This window comes from Seriola dumerili, unplaced genomic scaffold (genome assembly GCF_002260705.1).
Source record: "Seriola dumerili isolate Sdu_G_001 unplaced genomic scaffold, Sdu_1.0 BDQW01000040.1, whole genome shotgun sequence".
Taxonomy (NCBI): domain Eukaryota; kingdom Metazoa; phylum Chordata; class Actinopteri; order Carangiformes; family Carangidae; genus Seriola; species Seriola dumerili.
Window position 1 is genome coordinate 1,230,605 of NW_019174295.1, and position 20,987 is coordinate 1,251,591.

A 20,987-nucleotide genomic window follows, 5' to 3' on the forward strand; every position below is an offset into this window, starting at 1 on the left:
CAGTATCCGCTGTCAGCCTTGCCCCAAGCCCTGCCCACCTGGACCTACCATCCAACCTTTTAGGATTTGCTTTGTGTTTGGTGTAGTGTTTTTAATTTTTATTAAATCACTCAGAAAACAGTCAGCCAATCAGAAAAGAGCCTCAGAGCCTCCTCCTCTCTTCTGATTGGCTCATCGACCTGTTGTTGCTAGAGCTCCAGAGAGAAGCCTGAGAGAGGAGATGTAAAACTACACTGAGATGGTTTTTTGGTTCTTAAAACCACAAATATATCTTCTTATGGATCATCACTTCAAATTAAACGCAGGAAAACTGTAAAATATGGGACCTTTAAATGTCAGTATTTCTTAATTGGCTATGGAAAAAGGGCTCCATTGTCTTGTGACCAAAGCTAATCACAAAAATGTGCTTTGGTCAATCTTAACTCAGCTCCTTAAAATCCACGAAATTAGTAAAATTTCAGTACAATCACTTCTCTTGTACAAGCCCAGCATAAAAAAAAATCCTCCCTCTGATACAGAGCCCGATGTGTCCTCTCGTCTCGGCCCGAAATTAACATCTGTGGCTCAGCGTGAAGAGTGTCAAGTGTTTTCTTCCACTGGGTAATGAGCTGCTATACATCCTCCCCTTTAAGCTAATCAGTCTGACCTCATATCAGAAAGTTTCTCTCTTTCTGTCTTCCCTTTTTTTTTTCTTCTCCTTTCTCATCCTGTGTCTCAGATCACAGAGCTTTGCAGGAGTCCAGTGAGGTTTTTTTTGTTCCTTTTTTATTTATTTATTTTTTCCAGAGGACGTCAGGCTTTCAGTGTCTTCTTCTGGGGATTTTTTCAAAGAGTTGTGGGTTTAATCTGAGCAACTGTGAAAAGAGGAAAAGAGAGTATTAGGAGAGGGGGGCGGGGCCCCGGGTGCAAGAGAGAATGGAGGAGAAGAGACGAACAGAAGAGAGAGAGTGGGTGGAAATGAAGCCAACGAGGGATTGGAGGGTGAGGTGGGAAGAAACAAAGGTGTGGCTGATGTAAAGAGCAAGAGATGCTGGAGGGAGAGGTGGGGGTGTGGGAGAGAAAGGTGAAAGGGGTGTGGTCCACGATAGAGAGAGTGAGAGAAACGGGGGGGGGGGGGGGGGGGGGTGAAGTGATGGAAAGATGAACGGACTGGGAGAGAAAGGGAAGGGAGTTGGTGGTGGGTGGGGAACGAGTGGAAAACATGGAGTCAGCTGATAGCTCCCAGTTTCCATGGCAACACAAGGCCTTTCCCACCCACTCTCTTTCTCTTCTCTCGTCTCTTTCTCTCTTCTCTGCCTCACCCACTCCCTCACTTCTTTCACACTTGATTTTCTGTTCTGCTTTTTTCCTTTTTTTTTTTTTTTAAAGCTGTGTCTCTATAATCACATTAGAGCCCGGCTTCCTCTTCCTCACTGATCCCCCCTTTTTTGTCTTTCCTCTCCTTTCCTTTCCTTTCCTTTCCTTTCCTTTCCTTTCTACATAGTAAGAGCTCTTTAAATCCCTTCTGTCTTCAGCCAACTTGTGGTGCAGGTGTGTGTGTGTGTGTTTGTGTGTGTGTTTGTGTGTGTGTTTGTTTGTAATGTTTTTTCAGCAGCTCCCTCTCACCTTGTTCCTTTGCTTCCCATTTAGCTCCTTAATTTCCTCCTTATCTCAGCCATGTTCGGTGCAGGTTCTGTTTGTGAGGTTTGTTTGTGACATGTTCTCAGCGCTAATGTAAAACAGAGAGGATGAGAACATCACACGCACAGTCCTGGAGAGTTTAACAAACAGCTCTTCTAAAGCACTATAAAACATGCAAAACCACTGATATGCTCCTGTAACGGTGCTTATTTGCATATGTAATGAACGTTGACTGCAGGAGACTGTTTACCGGCCATATTTGTGTCTTCACCCACCGCCACACAGCCCAGCCTCCAGCTGAACTGTGTGACCCGATAAAAGGGCGTAGCGTGGTCTCCACCCTCTCCTCCTCACCCAGAGCCAAGCTATGCTCAGCTGAACTGGACAGGGGCCAGCTCCTGGACTGGAGGCTCACTGCTGCTCCCTCTCTCACTCCATTTCTCCTGTCTCTCTTTACACTCTCTCTCTCAGTCTGTACCAGCCTCTCTCAATACCCGCCCAGCCCTTCTCTATCTCTCTCTCTCTCTCTCTCTCTCTCTCTCTCTCTCTTTCTCTCTATCTGTCTCTCTCTCTTTCTCTTTTTCCTCCACCTCCCCCTTCAGTGTCCCACACAGCAGCCATTGTTCCCTGTGCTTTTCGAGCTACATGGCAGCTGAGCCTTGGGTGGCTCCAGTGGCGAATGGGGTGCCCCATTCCTCTGAGGACGCTGAGAAAAACCAGGGCGTAGTATGAAAAAGTCTGATGCAAGTTATATGAAAGTATTTAGTCAGGGTGAAGCAGTTCCTCATAGAAAAAGTCACTTCACATCTTGAAAGATATACGGTATGTGCAGGGCTGAGCAGGTTTCAGGAACATATTAATATACCTAAACAAAGAAACGCAGGACAATAAGATCAGACATTGGGTTCTTGTGTTAGCTTAGTTTGGCTAATTGGTGTAAATACTACAGTACCCATGAGCCTCCGCAGCTGTCATCATGGAGAAGTGAAGCAAATCAGACCTGTGGCAAATTCAAAATCACGAATTCATCCTGACATTAAGCCAGAATGTGGAAGTGAACTGATTTAAGCTGTTGAATGTTTGGACAAATGCAGAACAGCTGTAAGCTCTATGACTGAATGTTTTGTAACAAAAAATGCACCCTGGGAGTTGTAGTTAACTTTTCTTTGTCACTTTTTTTTACATGCACTGGCTTGAACCTTCGACTTTTTATCTAAAGCGCCAGACATTTCCTAAAGCTGATGGTGCTGATGGTTTAACCGGGAGAGTTTCTTGTCTCAGTCTCCTAACACTGTCTGTGCAGACAGAACTTTTACTTCTCGAACATCTGAAATAACCTCCTGCTGTTTTGCACCTCCTATAATATATATGAATATGTGCAGTATTGGTATCCAATCAATTGCAACAGCCAGGTGAATGTGTAACAGACAGAGACAGTTTCCTCTGCCTGTGTGTCTCCAGCTCAGTGTCACAGCATCGAGGGAAAATAACAAAATAATTTCTGTTTTGGAGGATTATTTAGCTCCCACTGGCTGTTCAAACAATAAAGCAGCATGTATCAACATTTTTTGGCATGCCCCACTTAACTGCGATTACACCAGTCTAATTAGTACAGGAGTTTGTAAATAAAATTAGGCCTGTGCCGTCTGAGTGCTCTTAAGATGAGGATATGAGTTGACTGCCAGTTTCAGGAGTCAGTAAGTAAGATCTGAAATGAAACCTGACTTAATAGAGTATCATAATGTTACAGAGGCTTTTCTTCCTAAAATAGATCTATTTCTTGGGGTTCAAGTTTTTGTCTATAGCTGTCATGAAAATGGACAAATATCAGTTTCATCTTTCAGCCTAAGTACAATCAGTTCTCTAAACTTCTCTTATGTGTCTCCTGTCCCGCCCCCGTCCCCCCTGTTCTCTCCAGCAGGCAGACATAGGCACCGACTGCCCACAGCCAACAGACCTGAAGGTGAAGACTGAGTCGCCAGTTTGTAAGACGGAGCCCTCTTCGCCCCAGCCGTGCCCTGCCGAGGACCAGACCGAGCCTGTCGACCTGTCCCTCAACAAACCCCGCTCCTCTTCGCTCCCCGCCTGTACAACGAGCGTCACAGTCAACCCTGCGCCCAACAGCGCCGTGACCCAACCCAGCCTGTCGGCCACACCGGTCCCCTCTGCGGTACAATCGATAGGCTCCATGGTAACTACAACCTCCTTCCATTTTTATAGTAAAGCTGTAGAATGGGTCAGAGCAACAACTCATACACCCCCCTTCTCCCCCCAGGTCCTCTCCCCAGGCTCCATCCTGGCCACGCAGGGCGCCGGGGGACAGCAGATCCTGCACGTCATTCACACCATCCCCTCGGTCAGCATGCCCAGCAAGGTGGGCCAGCTGCAGACCATCCCCGTGGTGGTGCAGTCGCTGCCTGTTGTTTACACCACCATGCCGACAGATGGCGTCGCCACGGCAGCCATTACAGTGCCGCTCATAGGCAGCGACGGGCGCTCGGAAGGATCTGGTGAGTGGTGCAAATGAAACCCCCCAGGAAGATGGCATAATCGTGAACAGTTACAACAAACCATTCCCATCATGCCATTCCTCTGGCATGATGATGATGATGATGATGATGATGATGATGATGATGATGATGATGATGATGATGATGATGTCCCTAATCTAAAACGCCAGACCTGGTTAAACTGAGCAATAAAACGAATCAGAGGTTTCTCGAACCAAGTTGGCTTGTTTGCATATTAGCATGCTAACAAGCTAACATACTCACTAGTACCAGCTGCAGTGTTATCAACGTAAATATCAGTCTAAGTCCAGACACCCTTCTCCATTGGTTTCTATATAATTCTACACACAAGCAGCAGTGAGTCAGATTAGGCCACCGTACTGCGACCTCCACTTTCAGCCATTAAAAGATGATATAAAAAAAACTTGAGAGGTCGAATAATCAACTACAACTACGTTAACTGCAGGTATATATATTATATATGACGCCTCATATGTTGTGTGTTGTTGTCGTGCTGCGCCGTGGGGCCTCCAGTGCCAGCGATGCACATTATAGGATTCGTGCCAATACTACAGAAGATACTACGACGGCTGCTGCCGCCTAAGACCAGTGATAATCATCAAACACTTGGCAGGAAGGCGTTTTAAGTCACAGTGAAACGGCATATTTAGAGCATCTTTCTTTCTTTAATGTCATGTACGTGTGCGTGTGTAGAAACAGGATGTCGAGGTGGTACCGAAACACGGAGTGGTGGTTTAAAGTTTTGCAATGCGAGGAAAAGGAGGGTGATTTTGAGATGGTTGTTAGATTTCTGGACCTTTTCCCCTCCTCAGTCAGTTTTTCTGTCTTTGACTTTCTCACCCGCCACTGTTCTTCCGTGCTGCTGTTACACTCGCTCACACCGTCTTTTCTCTCTCGATCTCAGAGGAATACAGCGCGTGTCTCCCGACGGGTGGATGGTGTGTGTTTGTGGTTAGCGGCATGTCAGACTTGCCGTCTGTCAGCCCGTCTATCTTTGTCACTCTGGATGCTCTCCATATGTGCCAGATGATTGATATTCCCACTTTAAATGAAGAAACTTCTGGAAAAGAAATGTTACATATGTTGTAGAAAAAAAGTTCCCGCTTGAAATTCACCTGTCAGTGTTTCAGCAGCTGATTCCATCCTCTAATATTTTGCAGGGGAAAGTCTCAAGATGTCTCATAAATCAAAACAGGAGTTTACTGTACATGTTGTGAATAACTAATAATATTCTTTGATTTCTTTTTCTTTTTTTTACTTGAACAACATCTGCTCCTCAAACGTCCCGCCCTCCTCTGACACTAAGATCGATCAATCTCTTTGTGAAAATGTGATACTGATACCGATACTGAAGAACCCGTGAGAAAGAAAAACCCTGTGAAATCAGAGTTTGTCTTGTTGTCACCGTGTCAGGAGCGTCTTAAACAATTCAGGCTATCCAGTCGATCGATTAAACAATGACAAACGCAGAGGTTGAAGGAGGAGTGATCCATCCCTGAGTAAACACCAGGGGAAGCTCAACATTTGTTCAGGCAAGCTGGCGAATCAGGCCTCCGCCCCGCTGATAAACTGCAGTAAAGTCCCTCAGTAAAGCCCGTTCAGTTCAACCTTAGTTCAAATCCAGACCATCGCGGCCCCGACTCAGGAATGTAAACGAGGGAGGCGAGTGATTCTCAGAAGGTTCTGCAGCACACGGACCGGACTCTCTCTCACGGCCTGTGACGAGTTATTGTGTCAGAGTGTTTTAGTTTTACTTTGTCTCAAACTGCCTCTTTAGTTGTTTCCCAGCATGCTTTTCAAAAATCTCCAAAACAGGCATAAGAACATTTTGTATTCAGTTGTTAGAGAATTGTATAAACTTCTTCCGGCATGCTCCTGATAATTTGTGCCCGCAGAAATATATCATGCACACATATATAATATATAATGTACATATAAGAATAGAAGTCATATATGTATGTGTCATGTGTGGGATTTGCTTTAAATTATACAGGTGCTCATGTCACTGTGCTCACCTGGGCAACAGCAACACACAGGGAGAGCAAAAGAGGAATTTCTTTATTTGACAAAATGCCAATTTACCGTATCGTGGTTCTGTTGCAGTCTATTCTGCTTTCCCCCTCTCCTTCCCTTTTCGTTTTATGACGTACGGTTCCTGTCAAAAGTTTGGACACACTTAAAGAAAGAAAGACAATCCATCATTACTTTGAGACACGAAAGTCAGCCCATCCTGAAAACTGCAAGACCTTTGAATGTGGCGTGTATCAGATTCAGGGAATCAAATGAAGTTAAAGCATGCTCAGTCATTTCTGTGACTTTTGTGGTTTTGCTGTCACAGTAACAACGCTGCAGCAATAATGTTCAGTGGTGACGTCATGCAGCTCTAGTAGATGTAACTAACAAGTCGAGCATTTTTTCAACAATCGCATCTTCCCGCCTGTCAAAGCAAACTCCCTCCCTAATCTCCTCCTCTCTGTTTACACTTAAGATAACCCTCACTGTCAAACAACTATTGTGTTTCACAACCATTTACATCACATTAATTAATTTGTGCTTTTGAAAGCTACGTTTGGCATTTTGGCTTGTTTGCGTGTTTCAACAAGTGGAAACAGTTGGTGTTTTGGTGCTGAACAGTAACTTAATTCCCGGCTGAATAGCAGCTCGTTTCACGGTGTTGCACCTGTAGCCGCACCTTAACAGTGATGTTGTTTTTTCTACATCAGCGCTTGAGGTAAACAAAAAATACGATTTTCAACTGGTGTTAGGTGGCACTGCAAAGTAGTCTGCTTTTCAACTTTGCCTTCTTTTGGCAGCTTTGACCATCATTTTTCTATACGAGTAATAGTCCCATATTTTGTACAGGAAACTACAAAATTTCACTGTGATACAGTAACTTACACTTAGTAAAGTCATCGTTTATGTACCTTTCTCACAGGGATCATTCAAACATCCCCCTGAACTAATGTAATCTAATAAGATCTTATCTAGTGAGTAGTCTAAAGGTTCAGCGGAGGAGCCACCTGTTCGTGAAGATCATATTAAAATCCTGTCTTGTTGCTGTATTTCACAGACAGGCTTTCGCGTCTGTGTCTTAGAAGAGAAACGGAAAACAAAGAGTGAAGACGTGAGTGAGTGAAAGTGAGAGAAGATGATGGGAACTTCGATACTTTCCTTTTCCTTTTCTCACTCCCTCTACCTGCAACGAGAGCGAGCAGCAGGCGGCTGACATCCTCTGTTCGTGTGCCATGGTGGTTCTGTGTTAGCGAGGGTGGGGGCGGGACTGAGAAAGGTAGATTCAGATGGAGGAAGAGAAGCTGGTTAGTGAAGGCCGGAGATTGGAGGAAAGGGTGGATTCGGGATTTTGAGTGTGGATACCGGGGGGGTGATGGGGGGGGGGGGGGTGAGAAAGACTGGCGGAGGAGAGAGGGTGCAGGGGTCGAGAGGAGAGGAGATGGGTCGTTTCGTCTTTGAAAAAGGAAGGCTGCAATGGCGGAGAGGGGTGGGGGCGGCTTAATTGTCTCCAGAGACAAAGAACACTTCTTTTGGTGTGTGACCCTCCCCACTCTAACACACACGCACACACACACACACAGACACACACACACACACGCACACACACGCACACACACACACACGCAGCTACTCCACCCAAATTCCCTGCGTCACCCTTCCAACCACACCACCCCTCCTCGCTCTCACCAGGCTGGGCGGACTTTGAACAGTATGGCTGCCACATTCCTGCAGAAAGAGGAGGAGGGGGAGGAGGAGGAAGAAGGAGGAAGAAGGAGGAGGAGGAGGAGGAGGAAGGAGGGGGGGGGGGGCACTCCTGTTTTCATTCATAATGTTTTCAGACCCTTATAATTGATCACCGCAGTCTGATTTTGATGCATAAATTGTTCTTTGTTTGCTCGCGTAACGGTTTTCCCGCCTCTGATAAGCAGCAGCCTGTGAAGTTTAAGGAAAAGAAGAGGGAGAGGGAGCGAGGCAGGAGCGAGAGACACTGACACACACACAGGGAGAGAGAGAGAGTTTACCAAACGACTACATACAGTAAATTAGTGCAGCTGTATGAGCCTGGCATGGATTACTTCACCACAGACTGGACAGTATCGCAATATATCAACTCAGTAACTCATTTTTCACATAGTGTCCTTTGACTGATTCAAGTTCATTAAACCACATTAATAATTGCATCATCATATCAATCAGTGTGACTCCAGGAATTTCTGACCTATGCATGTCACTAATGCTACATATAGGTTGTTAATATGGTCCATGATCTCTGGCTAAAGTCACATTTTTAATTAAGTATGAAACTTTAAACCTGTTTTAGCTGATTTTTATTTATTTATTTTATTTTAATTTTTTTAATTTTTTTAATTTTTTTATTTTGGGGGGGGGGGGGCAGCGGAAACCAGCTAAACAGAGCAGTGACCTTTTTAAAGAGCAACTTAACACCCTCTTAGAATCTTGACCTTCAGTGGTTTAACTTCTCACCTTGCTGCGATGATGCACAGGTGTGCTCCACGACACTGTGACATTACCGCTGGGTGTGGGTGCAGGTACGGAGAGAGAGAGAGAGAGAGAGTATGCAACAAAACGCTGTTTGCTTTTCAGCCTGTTGTCAAATTATTCACTCAGCTTTAAGCTCCCAAAAAAAAAGAAAAAAGAAAAGAAGAACATCTAACTGTTTTGCAGGTAAATGCTCCACTACGTGTTCACCAGCTCATCGCTAACTTTGTCTGCCGTTCGGTGCTCAGGAGGAGGTGTAGACCTTTAGAGCTTTTCACTAAAAACTGCTGTTGACTGCTGATAGAAATGAAGATGATGAGAGCCGTGAGAACGAACCAAAACATTAACTTTGTGGGCCGTAAAACCATGATGACCTGAAAGAGCTGGCTGGTGATCGTCACTATGAGCGACCTCTTTCACATACAGTTTATCCAGTAATTTGATCCACTCTTAATATAAAACTATTGATTATAGCAGCTTTACGTTTCATATTTAGTGATCCAGTGTGATCCCATGTTGACGGAGTGTCCAGAGACAACAGGCTGAGCTCCCTCTGCTTATTAGCTGAGATGAACATGAATTTTTTTAAACTTCTAAATGACCCAGAATTCAACAGAAAATACCTTGCGAGCACTCACTCCCAGCCATGAAGAATTCAAAAGCGAGGCCTCAACCTAAAACTGACTTCCCTCCTTGGTGAAAAAACTAGTTTGAATTCATAAAAGCTTTTCAAAAACTTGAGGACAACCAGCAGAGACTTCAGATGGCCTCCAGAGATTTATCTCTCAGTTAATTGCTAATTAGCATCGTCTGTGACTTCTGCGGAATATTTTTCATTAACATCTGTTCACGTCGTCTTCCTTCTGCTTTGACATTGTAAAAGGTTGTCGAGAGGGGAGAGGATGGAGGAGGGCTGCGATGACTGGATGTTTCTCCCGACAGGAAGTGATCACGTTTTAGAGATGTTGAGGAAGATGTAGAAAACGAGGAGACGTGCAGAGAAAGCCAGCGTGGGGGTTTAGCCAGAAATTTTATCCATTGATTCTGCAGCTCAGCAGACCACACCTAACTACACACACACAGACACACACAGACACACACACTTGGAGCAAGTCTTTGTCTTGCTAAGTTGCTGGAATCTAGGCATCGCTTTTAAGAAGTTATTAACCCCCTGCTGTTCTCTTCTGTCTGTTTCCACCCCTCCCCTCCTTCTCTTACTCCCTCACTTGTCTCCGCTCTGCTTCTTCCATTTCCTAATTTCATTCACCGATTTGTCTCCGTCACTTGGCCTCATGCCAATTTCTTTCCCTCCCTCCTTCGATCTGTCTAAAATTTCTTCCTATTTGCACCACTGTTTCTGTTTTACATCCCTCCTTTCCCCCTTCCTGTCTGTTCTCCTGCCGTCACCCCCCCCCCGTCCTCTCTACAGTTCGTATTAAGCCAGGTTCAACGTCTCCAGTGGAGTATCAGAGTGACAGCGATGCAGAGAGCGGTACGGAGTCTGGATCGGCCTCCCTCAGCGCCCAGAGCCTTGACGCAGGGTGAGTCCATGCTGCACGAGTTATATTTAGGCACACTTTGAAAACCAATTTTTTTCTTCCCACAGTTGTGTGAGTTTATGTAGAATAATAATAAACATTCATGCATGAAAATGGTTCATTTCTGGGGGGGTGGGGTGGGGGGATTCAACACATGTGGGACAGATGTGCAGAAAGTGACCAGAAACGCTTCACTTGCTGTAGGTTTCTCGACAACTTTTGATGTATTTGATGTTCAGCTTAGATCATCAGAGCTGGTTAAAATGTTAAAGCTACGGTGTGATTTTGACCACCAGTGGTGCTGTGGAGCGACGTTTTAATCAGCCGTTTTATTGGGATATCGTTCTCTAGCGACAAACGTTAGCCTGTCCAGATTCCTGCAACTGCAGAGGATGCAAATTTAAGGATTTTCCTCTTAGATATTCAGATGCACAGTCCAGTTCGCTTTAATTTGGACTCTACATACAGTTCAACTCTTGGACAGAAAGCAAAAAATACTTCCAAAAATGTTGAACCATTTCTCCAAGGAGACTGACACTGTTGAGCTGGACATGGCGTAGAGAGTCATGCCCCCAGTGGCCAATCATGGTACTACAATAAAATAAAATCTTTACACCTCTGTAATAAAACTGAGATGACTGTAACTGTTGATACGACATAAATACCATAAACCAAGCGTGATGTCAACTGAGTCAAAAGTCCATGTTACAGAAAGCGCGCGAGAGAGATAACACACAGCAGGGTTTATGGGAAATGCGGTCTTCGTGTGGACCTCCTCCTGCTTTGCCTGCAGCCTCCTGCCTAATTACATTACTGCAGCGATACTGCTGCCATGACTGGACACTTATATAACCTTACATAACCCCGCTGTACAGCAGAGCACACTGGAGACGCCCTGGCTGTATCACAGGGAAACAAGTGTGTGCATGTATGTAGAGTGTGTGTGTGTATGTGTGTGTGTGTGTGTGTGTCTATGCATGCTCAGTAGACACGTCATAAATGAGGACAGCAAAGGTTGGATATTTGAAAGATTGTTGGTTTTGAGGCTTCAAGGCTGCAGAGTGAAGGTTAGTGCGTCAGTCACGGCTCGATTTTTGTGTGTGTGTGTGTGTGTTTTTCACCTATTTTTATGGTATAAACACTGACCTTGTTGGGACAAGTACTCATGGGGACCAAAGCCTGGTCCTAGTGAGACAAAACAACATTTCTGAGCTCCCTCCATGTGATGCTAAGGTAATTCAAGCAGGTTGAATTGAGGTCAGATTAAGGTTATGGGTTAGGCATGGGTTGGTGTGGTTAAGGTCAGGGTTTGGGTTAGGCTGTCCACAATGAATGGAAGTCAATGCAATATCTCAGCAAGGATATCTGCACAAACTTGTTTGTGTGTGTGGGTGTATGTCTGTGTGTGTGTCTGTGTGTGTGTGTGTGTGTGTGTGTGTGTGTGAGTGAGAGTGTGTCCAGTGTGTTTATTAGTAAGATCAGGACAGACCTCCTGCCACACCCAGTGGGCGAGGTTGCTTGACTGTAACAGAACTTCTGGGTGTGGTTAGCAGTTGTGTGTGTGTGTGTGTGTGTGTGTGTGTGTGTGTGTGTGTGTGTGTGCATGAGACATAGAAAGAGATATACTATTTAACAGAAACAGAGTGAACAAGTATTTGTGGTTACATGTGTTTTTGTGAGAGTGTGTGTGTGTGTGTGTGTGTGTGTGTGTGTGTTGCTGGGCAGGGCTGTCCCAAAACTGGGGTGTAAACAAGGTTACATAATGCAGCTTGCCGTCACACCTCCTTGTAAAAGGGCTAGGGAGAGCAATGTTTTTTCAAATCGGCTTTATTTACACCGTGATCACAATATCACGTTGCAGACAGTGATTTAAGAGAAGGAGGTAGAAGCAGAGGGACACACCCGAGAGAGTGGATGGGTTTAGTTTGTCGGCTAGTTTCTTTTTGGTGCAAGAGATGGGGAATAAAAAATGGACAGGGTTAGAAAATACAAAGGAATCAGAGAGAGAGAGAGAGAGAGAGAGATAGACAGAGATACAGTAATGCTGAAGTGGACGCCGTCGTGCAGCTGTGTTGAGAGCAGTGCGACTCTCTCACGCCCCCTGGTGGCTCTAAGATCGCTCTGAAATACACCTGAGCCTGATGAGAGACAAAAGCACATAATCACACAGCAGAGTCAGGTGTTCCAGAACATAAACCTGGTTAAATATTTTCTTTAAAAAGATGAATGAGTGCAGTGCTGCAGATTTATTTCATGCTTGAACAACATGAACAGTACAGCAAGGACAAAATGATTCCTCAATGAAGCACAGAATTTACATATTAATTACCAAAACTGACTTACACATAGATGATGAGGTTAAATAGTAATTTGCAAATATGTTTTCTTATTTTTTCACTGTACTTTTCTTCTTACTAGATACTGGATTTTCATGACACTTGACGGTATATTGACCAATAACATTTTTGATAAGGATCCATTAAATTTGGTTTGAGACTAGCTGTGATCAATATGTTTTTCCTGAGTGGGATTTATCAGTGCGATCTGATGGACAAACTATCTAATTCTAATTGTATATAACATGTACGTGAGATGAATGATCACATTCAAACAAAACTGTAACTGTCACTGCCGTCGTTATGAAAGTCAGACACCTTTTTCTTTTTCCAGCTTTAATATCTTTGTTTTGAATTTCTCTGCTGTTGATCCTGAAGTTATAACTACAGTCTCTTCCGTTTTCATACGAAAATTGTGTTTCTTATTTTGGATAGCAGGAACTGCTTGACGTAAACTCAGCATGGTGTGTGTTGAAATACTGTGTGAAACAGGACAGTCTCCCAGGAAGTGTCTTTGTCAGTGATCAGCATCGCCGCCTCCTTTTTCATTTGTCAGGTCGGTCATGGACTTAGAGCCCGTCGATCCAGACTCGCCGGACATCAAGAGAAGGCGAATCCACATGTGCGACTATGAAGGCTGTAAAAAAGTTTACACCAAGAGCTCCCACCTCAAAGCCCACAGGAGGATACACACAGGTGAGGCCTGAGCAACACAACAACAACAACAACAACAACAACAACATAATCCATCCAAATCTGGGGATTAGAAACAGGTTTCCGCTGTTAGATTGTGTTTCAGGTTTCTTCAAACATCCAATTAAAAGTTACTACAACAAATAAAAGTAAATAAGCCATAAGCAGATGTGATTGGTTCATTGTGTTGAGGTGGGGATTTTCCAGTGACACAAACACAGTTAAGGCCACGTATTTATTTATTTAGTAATTCTCGAGAATTTTGGAAAATACAGTAGATAACCAAATAAAGCAGGATTACATGAGAATTGTTTCTGTAAGTCATTGATACAGTATCCCAATCTTCCTTTTCCTTCCTTCTGTTGCTTCCTCTCATTCTTTTCCTTTCCGTTAACTCCCCCCCCCCCAGGAGAGAAACCCTACCACTGTACCTGGGAGGGCTGCACCTGGCGCTTCGCCCGCTCCGACGAGCTGACCCGACACTTCCGCAAGCACACAGGAATCAAACCTTTCCGCTGCACCGAGTGTGACCGCTCCTTCTCCCGGTCTGACCACCTCTCCCTGCACCGCCGCCGCCATGTCATGATGTGAACTCTGACCTCCCCCCTCCCCGACACTCACAATACCCCATCGACCCCCTCCTCCCTACAAACCAACCTCTTACCCCGTGATGTCTCGAAGTCCCTCACAGCACATCTTGTACCAGTGTCCCCCCCCCCCCCCCACCCCACCCCACACGAACCTCTGCTACTTCCTGTTTCCCTCCTCATCTCTGCTGACCCCCCCCCACTCTCTTCGGATTTTATGCCCCCATCAAAAGACACTGTACCTCCTTCGTCCTCCTCCTCTTCATCTTGAAATCACAGGAACATCAGGAATGCGTCTGTTCGTTTCTGTGTGTGTGTGTGTGTGTGTGTGTGTGTGTGTGTGTGTGTGTGTTACAGGATTTCTTTTTTTTTTTCTTTTTTTTTTTTTACTGTGTGTGTTTCATCGTCATTACCACCACCGTCCACCTGACGCCCCTCCTGCTCCACAACAATCCCCTCCCTGCCACCCTCCCACTCAACCCCACCTGTCACATAATGTGTCTCCTCATCAGAAAGAGGAAGATGGACTGAAGGACATCCAGCGGCAGGGACGTTCATCCATCCATCACATGCATCCATCCATCCATCCAAAGGAGAGGAGGAAGAGGAGAGGACGAGAGGAGGAATAATGTGTGTGTGTTGTTTTTAAACTAAAAGGACAAGGGGAATCTTAAAATGGATGTCTCTTCAGCTGCTTTTTTTTTTTTTTTTTTTTTTTTTTTTGAAAAACAATTTCATTTCTGCACATATCCAGAGTTGGGAATTTATGTGAAGCCAAAATGTCATATATTATGGATTTTTGGAAGCAAAGGTGAAAGACCCAAAAAGCTCTTTTCCACCACAAGAACGTTTTCCAGGAAACTTTTTAGGAACCTTTTTTTCCAACCCTCCTGACATGGAAAAACTGGCAAATTACGATCAAAATCAGGAATCGTACGACAAAAGAAAAGGAAAACTAAGTTGACAAATCTGTCCAGACATTTGATGCCAAAAGTTTGGTGCTCAATTTTATGAAAGTTTTTTGGTTGGTGCCAAGAAAAAGTATTTAAGCTCCATTCCCAGCCCTTCTCTGAGCCATAGTTCCAGTCCCCAAAAAAGTCCCTGTCCCTGGACCTTCCTAAGTCACTGGCACCATTTGGGGAAATGGGGCTAAAAAAACCAAACAGCTTTGGATTTTCAAAGTAAAAGCTTCCCAACTCTGTGCATATCAGTGTATGAGTCTTTACTTCACGGCGGTTGAAGTCGCATCAGACACGTTTCCCCTCTTTAGGCAAACATATCTGAGGCGTCTGAGGCTAAACGTAGTTTATTTTGTCCTGACCTGTCCACCCCCTGTCACCCCGCACCCCTCTTGAAACCCCCACCCCTCCCCCCCTGGTACAGGGAGCTACAAGACTGTGAACTTTATAAAGATTCATTTGTTTTCATTGTATCAATCACGTTATTGTTGTTTGCGTGTTCTCCCCCCGCACACATCTTTCTGGTTCTTCTTCGATAACAGTATTTGCTTTTTATGCGTCGTTGTTGCTGTTGTTTTTTGAAATAAGGCCTTCAGTTCTGTCTTTATTTTTATTTTTTTTCTTCTTTGCCAGGTTTGGCACTCTTTAACAGAATGGCACCCTTTTTAAAAAAAAAAAGAAAGAAAAAGAATTCAGATCCTTTAGTTGTGTTCTGAGGCTGTGAAAAAGACAGATGAGACACAAATAGTTTGAGATTACAAGTAAAACTCTCACGCAGGGAATAGGGGAGCTTTTCTGAGTGTGTGTTTTTTGCGTGTGTTGTTCACGTGTGTGTGTGTGTGTGTGTGCGTGCGCGTGTGTGTGTTTGGGTGAGTGTGCATGTTTTGAGACAAACACATAATCAGAATTTAAGATTTTTACGAGTGTGTGTTCCGGGCACTTGTTGTTCTTTTACCTCTTGCCCGTTGAGCCTTAATAACCGAAGTCAATCTGTAAGGGCGAAACCAGAACCTCTGACAGAGGAGACGTCTGGCCAAAGATCAACTGTGAGTCTCCACTGGGACGTAATGCTGTTTGTCCATGAGAAACCTGATCTTTGCGGCGAAGGCTTATGTTTTTTTTCCTCCTCTGCAGAAAGGATGTTCCTCACAGCAGCGAGCGCTTAGCACGCTTTTTTTAGTCTTTGAAACCAGGAAGTGAAAGGTGCCATGAATAGCAGTTTTTAAAAAAAGTCACAGTTTAATTTGGAGACAAATCGCCTTGAGAGGAGATGAAAATCCCTTCTAGTCTTTGCAGGCTTCTTCTCAGTATTTTACATTGTGACCCACCTGGAGGCTTACGGCAGAAAATCTGCTGAATTGCTTCACAGCACAAATCAGGAAAGGGGGTGGGGGGGGGCACTGTTCCTCCACAACAAGCAGATTTAGAGTTTTTTGGATGTTTGATGATGAGATGAGCGGAAGAGATGTAAAGTTAAAGAAAGGATTAGCCTCCTTTTCTTCATATTAAGCTTTAGAGGAAATGTGGTCTTACTCTTTAGAAATTCAAGCATTTGTCTCCTTTAAAACGCTACCTGAAACACCCAACAAAAGCCATTTGCACTCTTTTTAATGACCTTACAAAAAAAATCCATGGAGCAACAGAGCTGTGGAGCCAACATGGCTGCCACTGGAAGTCACAGTGGACCAGGCCGTCTGTCAGTGGTTCTGGGAGAAACCTGGCACTGTGTCGGGCTGTCAGGGTCCGCAGTGCCTGGGGTTTAAACCACGGGGAAAGTAAGCGCTCTCCTCACTAGCATTTCTACCAGGGTTGGGGGTCAATTCTCTTTCAGCTTGTAACAGAACTTAATTTAATGCCTCAAAAAACTAGCATCTAATACAATCTAACAGAGAATCTTGCTTTTGTGTCTAAAACCTTCCTGACACAACACCCCTAACTTCTAGCCTGTGCTAAACTCCTAATCTAAAACAGCACATTTTTCAGACTTTAACATTTTTGAAACACAGTTGAAACAGAATCGACCCCCAGTGACCCTGCTATGACCCATGGTGTCCATGTCTTAAGGGGGCTGTTTTTCAGCTCCTGATCTGGGCTGAACTTGATTATGCAACATAACGCAGACCTCGCTCTAAGCGCTGTTCTGAACTCAGAAGTAGAGCACTAGCTGGTAGTTGTACTGCTCATATGCAGCTCACCTAGGTTGTAACCAGATCCTTAAAATAAAAAAGAAAGGGAGGTCAGGATGTGTAGAAGCCTGTTTGTGATTGTTGATCACTGAGCAAAGCCACCTCTGAAACCACCTCTGAAAAGCTAGTAAGTGAGAGCAAAATGTTTCATATGGAATATGGAAGCAAATCTGTCTGACCAGATTCTGAAATTTAAAAGGCTGTGGATTTATAGCACTGAATGTTTTATTTTTTTTGACTCTGAATTCAATTCTTGAAATTTTCAGTAACTAATTTCAGTGATATTTTTCTATGTTCGCAAATTCAAAATGAAAAATTCAACGTCAAATCAACACCCATCACATGACCAACGGAGCATAACTCGATTGGCTGGATGTTGGTTTGATTGGAGACAGAACCCTTTGTATTTCACTTGAATTTTGGGATCTCATTCTGAAGCAACTTGAATAACTATAATTCAGTTTTTTTTTTTAAAGCTTGAATATTTCATTCTTAATTTGGGAACATTGAAAAATAACAGTGAAGTGAGTTATTGAAAATTTCATGAGTGGAATTCAGAGTCACCCAAAAAATTCAAACACAAAATTTCAATGCAAAATAAATAAATAAATGAATAAGTAAATAAAAATCAGTGCTAGAAATTCAAAGACTTTTGAATTTCAAAATCTGGTGAGACAGATTTGCCTCCATAGTTTTACATCTGACTTTTCATAGTGTGATAACTGAGACGGATGTGCAGGCTTCCTGTGAGCTGAGTGCATGCCATGCCAGGGCAGATTGTGTTTTTTGGTCTGCACACTGCAAAAAAATATCCCCCGCAGCAACTCGCTGAATCTGGTTTGGGATTTCGAAATCTCATTACTATTTAAAAATATAAAAAATTAGCTCGTTGAAGAATATCAAGTCATATCAAGGAGCAACATTATGAAGAATCTGAACTAAATTCAGTCACTTGTTTTGAGGGATTTTATTCTATTTTTTGCAGTGCAGAGCAATATGCAATGTCCCCATTCCTCTTAACATCCCCTCTGCTTCAACTTAAAAAAAAAACAACAAAAAAACAAAAAACATAGTTACTAAGCACATCTTTCTAGAAGAGTATATGCATTTAATTGCAATTTTCTTTCTTTTGTAAACTGTTGATAAAGACATTAAGGACAAATAATTAAGAGAAATCCATGTACATAAATGTATATAATCAAAAAGTGCAGAGTAAATGTAACGGGTGAATTTCTATTTTTAACACTGACTAGATAATGTGAAAAAATCTTTTTTTCTTCTTCTTCCTCTGTTGGTTTGATGAAGTGTGTTTCATCATGTGTTCATTTTTTTTTTTCAAATCTAATAATGCATTTGTTTCGTAGTTTCCTAAAAAAAAAAAATGGTCCCACTTGTGTTGTGCACACTTGTGTTGCATGGAGCGTAGCCTTCTTGTTTTCTTATAGTGATGTTGGTGAGCATGTCAGTGTGTGAGACAGTGGGGTTCCTTTAACATTAATGATCTGAGGGAAAAAAAAAAGCTCCACTGAGAAATCACGTTGAAAATAATTAATTAGGCATCAGTTTATTATTATCATTATTATTATTATTATTATTATTATTATTATTATTATTACAACAGAGCTTGATCTTTCTGCACTGGACCTGATTTAAAGTATCACACAATAATGAAGCAGTCAGTGAAACATGAGATTTAGTTGGTTTGGGTCAGAAAACATTTTTTCACACTCTGTAGCTTTAGTTGTGTTCAGACAGAAAATTTCAGGTCAGACGGGGTTAAAAAATCCTTTTTTTAATATGTACACAAACATAGAGTTGATTGCTGGTTTTATGCTTATCAGGTCAGTTTGGTTGAAAAGTTACAAAAAAAATTGTAGATGCAAAGACGAACCAGGAAACAACCTATAGTTGCCAACAGAAAACCAGCTTACCAATATTTTATTCGCCAAATAAAATATAGACAATTAAAACACGCTAATGTATTTTCTCCCATTTGAAACTGAACAAAATAACAGTTAATTTATCTTGGTAAAAATGAAGAAGCGTGTACCTATTTATGGATAGAAGAAGATGCAACATGAGAAAACGGGTTGCGCTGCAGAAGCTAATTGAACAGTAAGGAAAGTAAAAAGGGTCAGAAGGATTTGAGCCCTTTAGAGACATTATGTTCCTTTTGGCCAGGGTACAGGGTTGGTTTGATAAACCAAGAAACAGCTCAGGTCCCATTTTCCTGCTTGTTCACCCAAATTACAGAAGCAAAAACCCATTTCTCACCTCTAATGGTATCTACCCATGCAGATAGTTTTGGCTCTATTTTCTTTTTGCCTCTGTCACAGTGTAATGGACAGGAGTGGTTTTTGCTTGTGGTGCCCACTGCATTGAAAAATGACATTCCTGGTCAGTTCACATTGAACAGTTCTGGTGAAATTATTTGAAACCAGCATTTTCCAGTGGATGTTCACTCAGTTGTTATGGAGGCAGGATGTGACAGGAAGGAAGCAAGGGGTCATAACCTCTAGTCTCTGCTCTGTCCTTGGTGTCAGAGGTGAACAGACCTCCTTGAGATCATTCTCCAGCCGTCCACTGACTCCTGGCAGTTTTGATCTGTTTGTGTATCAATGGAAATCTCATCAACAAGCTTATAAACACATTTAGTCAAGATTATTTTTTTATTTTTATGTCAAACTATAATTTTGCAGGCCAAGAATGAAACTTCCTGCTTGGTTTTCATGGGGATGTTTTCAGTAAAGGTCCAATGGAAACTCAAGGGTGACGTTTGTGGATAAAGCAGAGCATTCAGGACATTGTTTAATCATCTAAACACCACAAACACCTCCGCTGTATTGATATAGAGGCATCTGAAAACCTGGAAAAATAAATCCAAAACTGTCTGCACTAAAAGTAACTGAGATATATTTTTGATGTATATTTGAAGCAACCCCCCTAACAACACTGATCTCAACACCCTTTTATTTCTAGGCTCATTTACTCCACAGAGCACATGTTTTCGTTATTTAACTATAAACGCAGCTAAATTGGTTATTTCACAAAACAGTCAAACACACACACGAAAACCTCCAGTGCCACACCAAGGATAGTCAGTTATTGCGCCTCAGAGCCTGTTGACGACGACCCAGACAGAGTCTTATTTTTTTCGCTGGTGTTGGAGTTGTTGCCGGGAGACTGATGCATGTGTTCGTTTTTTTTTTTTTTTTCTGCTTCCTGTTGTTTTCGTTGCAGTTTTTTTTTTTGCAAAGCTTGTTTTCCCACGGTATTTTCTTCTAAACCTTCTGTTTGTGCGTAAAGCAGGAATGTTCATCTGAAAACAGCGACATCTGAAAAGAGTTTCTTTCCTGCTGAGACCTGAGGGATAGAGTTCATGTCTGACGGTGACGTCACTGACTTGTGTCCGTCTGTGTGCGAGTGCCTCAACTCACCATGAATCATTTCCTCTGCAAAATCAGAAATTTTAGGTATTTTCTATTGAATGCAGTAACTTATGGGCCAGTACTATATTTACTCAGTGCAATGCAGTTTATCATTATAATAATACAATTATTAATAATATTTTTTTCTTTTTTTTTTGTATTTGTACAGAACAAATGTGTAAAGATCAGTGAGGAAAACGTGAGCTTTTTGATACTGTGACTCATGGTGTTTAAAAGTCAGTTTCTCCCTGTACAGTTGTGATTATTTCCCCCTCCCTTCCTTCTTCTTTTATAGAATAAAAAATGTTTTTGGTGCAATTTAAAACCTGGTGTCTCTGTGTTGTTTCTTATATGTGGGTGATGCTTGTATCCAGAATCCAGTGGTTCATTCTGTGGGGTCTTCCTCCATTTTCCCCTTTTTGATTATATGATGTAGCCAATAAACAAGTGGAGTAATCACATTTAATCATCATATATTACATGAAGCACTGGAACAAACAGATTGACTATCACATATATTCTAACGGTAAAAATATGTTTTAACTTTAAATATAAAGATGATTTTTAACAGGAATGTTCTGAGCATTAAAGGTCAAA

General features: G+C 42.8%; 1 protein-coding gene across 1 annotated transcript in view; it reads left to right on the plus strand.

The window, feature by feature from the left end:
- LOC111217204 (Krueppel-like factor 8) overlaps positions 1-13,837 on the plus strand; it is a 30,649-nt gene extending 16,812 nt beyond the window's left edge. The window contains exons 2-6 of the mRNA XM_022738973.1: positions 3,539-3,811; positions 3,896-4,130; positions 10,093-10,204; positions 13,094-13,233; positions 13,640-13,837. Coding sequence (XP_022594694.1) covers positions 3,539-3,811; positions 3,896-4,130; positions 10,093-10,204; positions 13,094-13,233; positions 13,640-13,821 — 942 coding nt within the window. The 3' untranslated portion in view covers positions 13,822-13,837. The remainder of the gene's footprint in view (positions 1-3,538; positions 3,812-3,895; positions 4,131-10,092; positions 10,205-13,093; positions 13,234-13,639) is intronic.
- Positions 13,838-20,987: the final 7,150 nt, after the last annotated feature.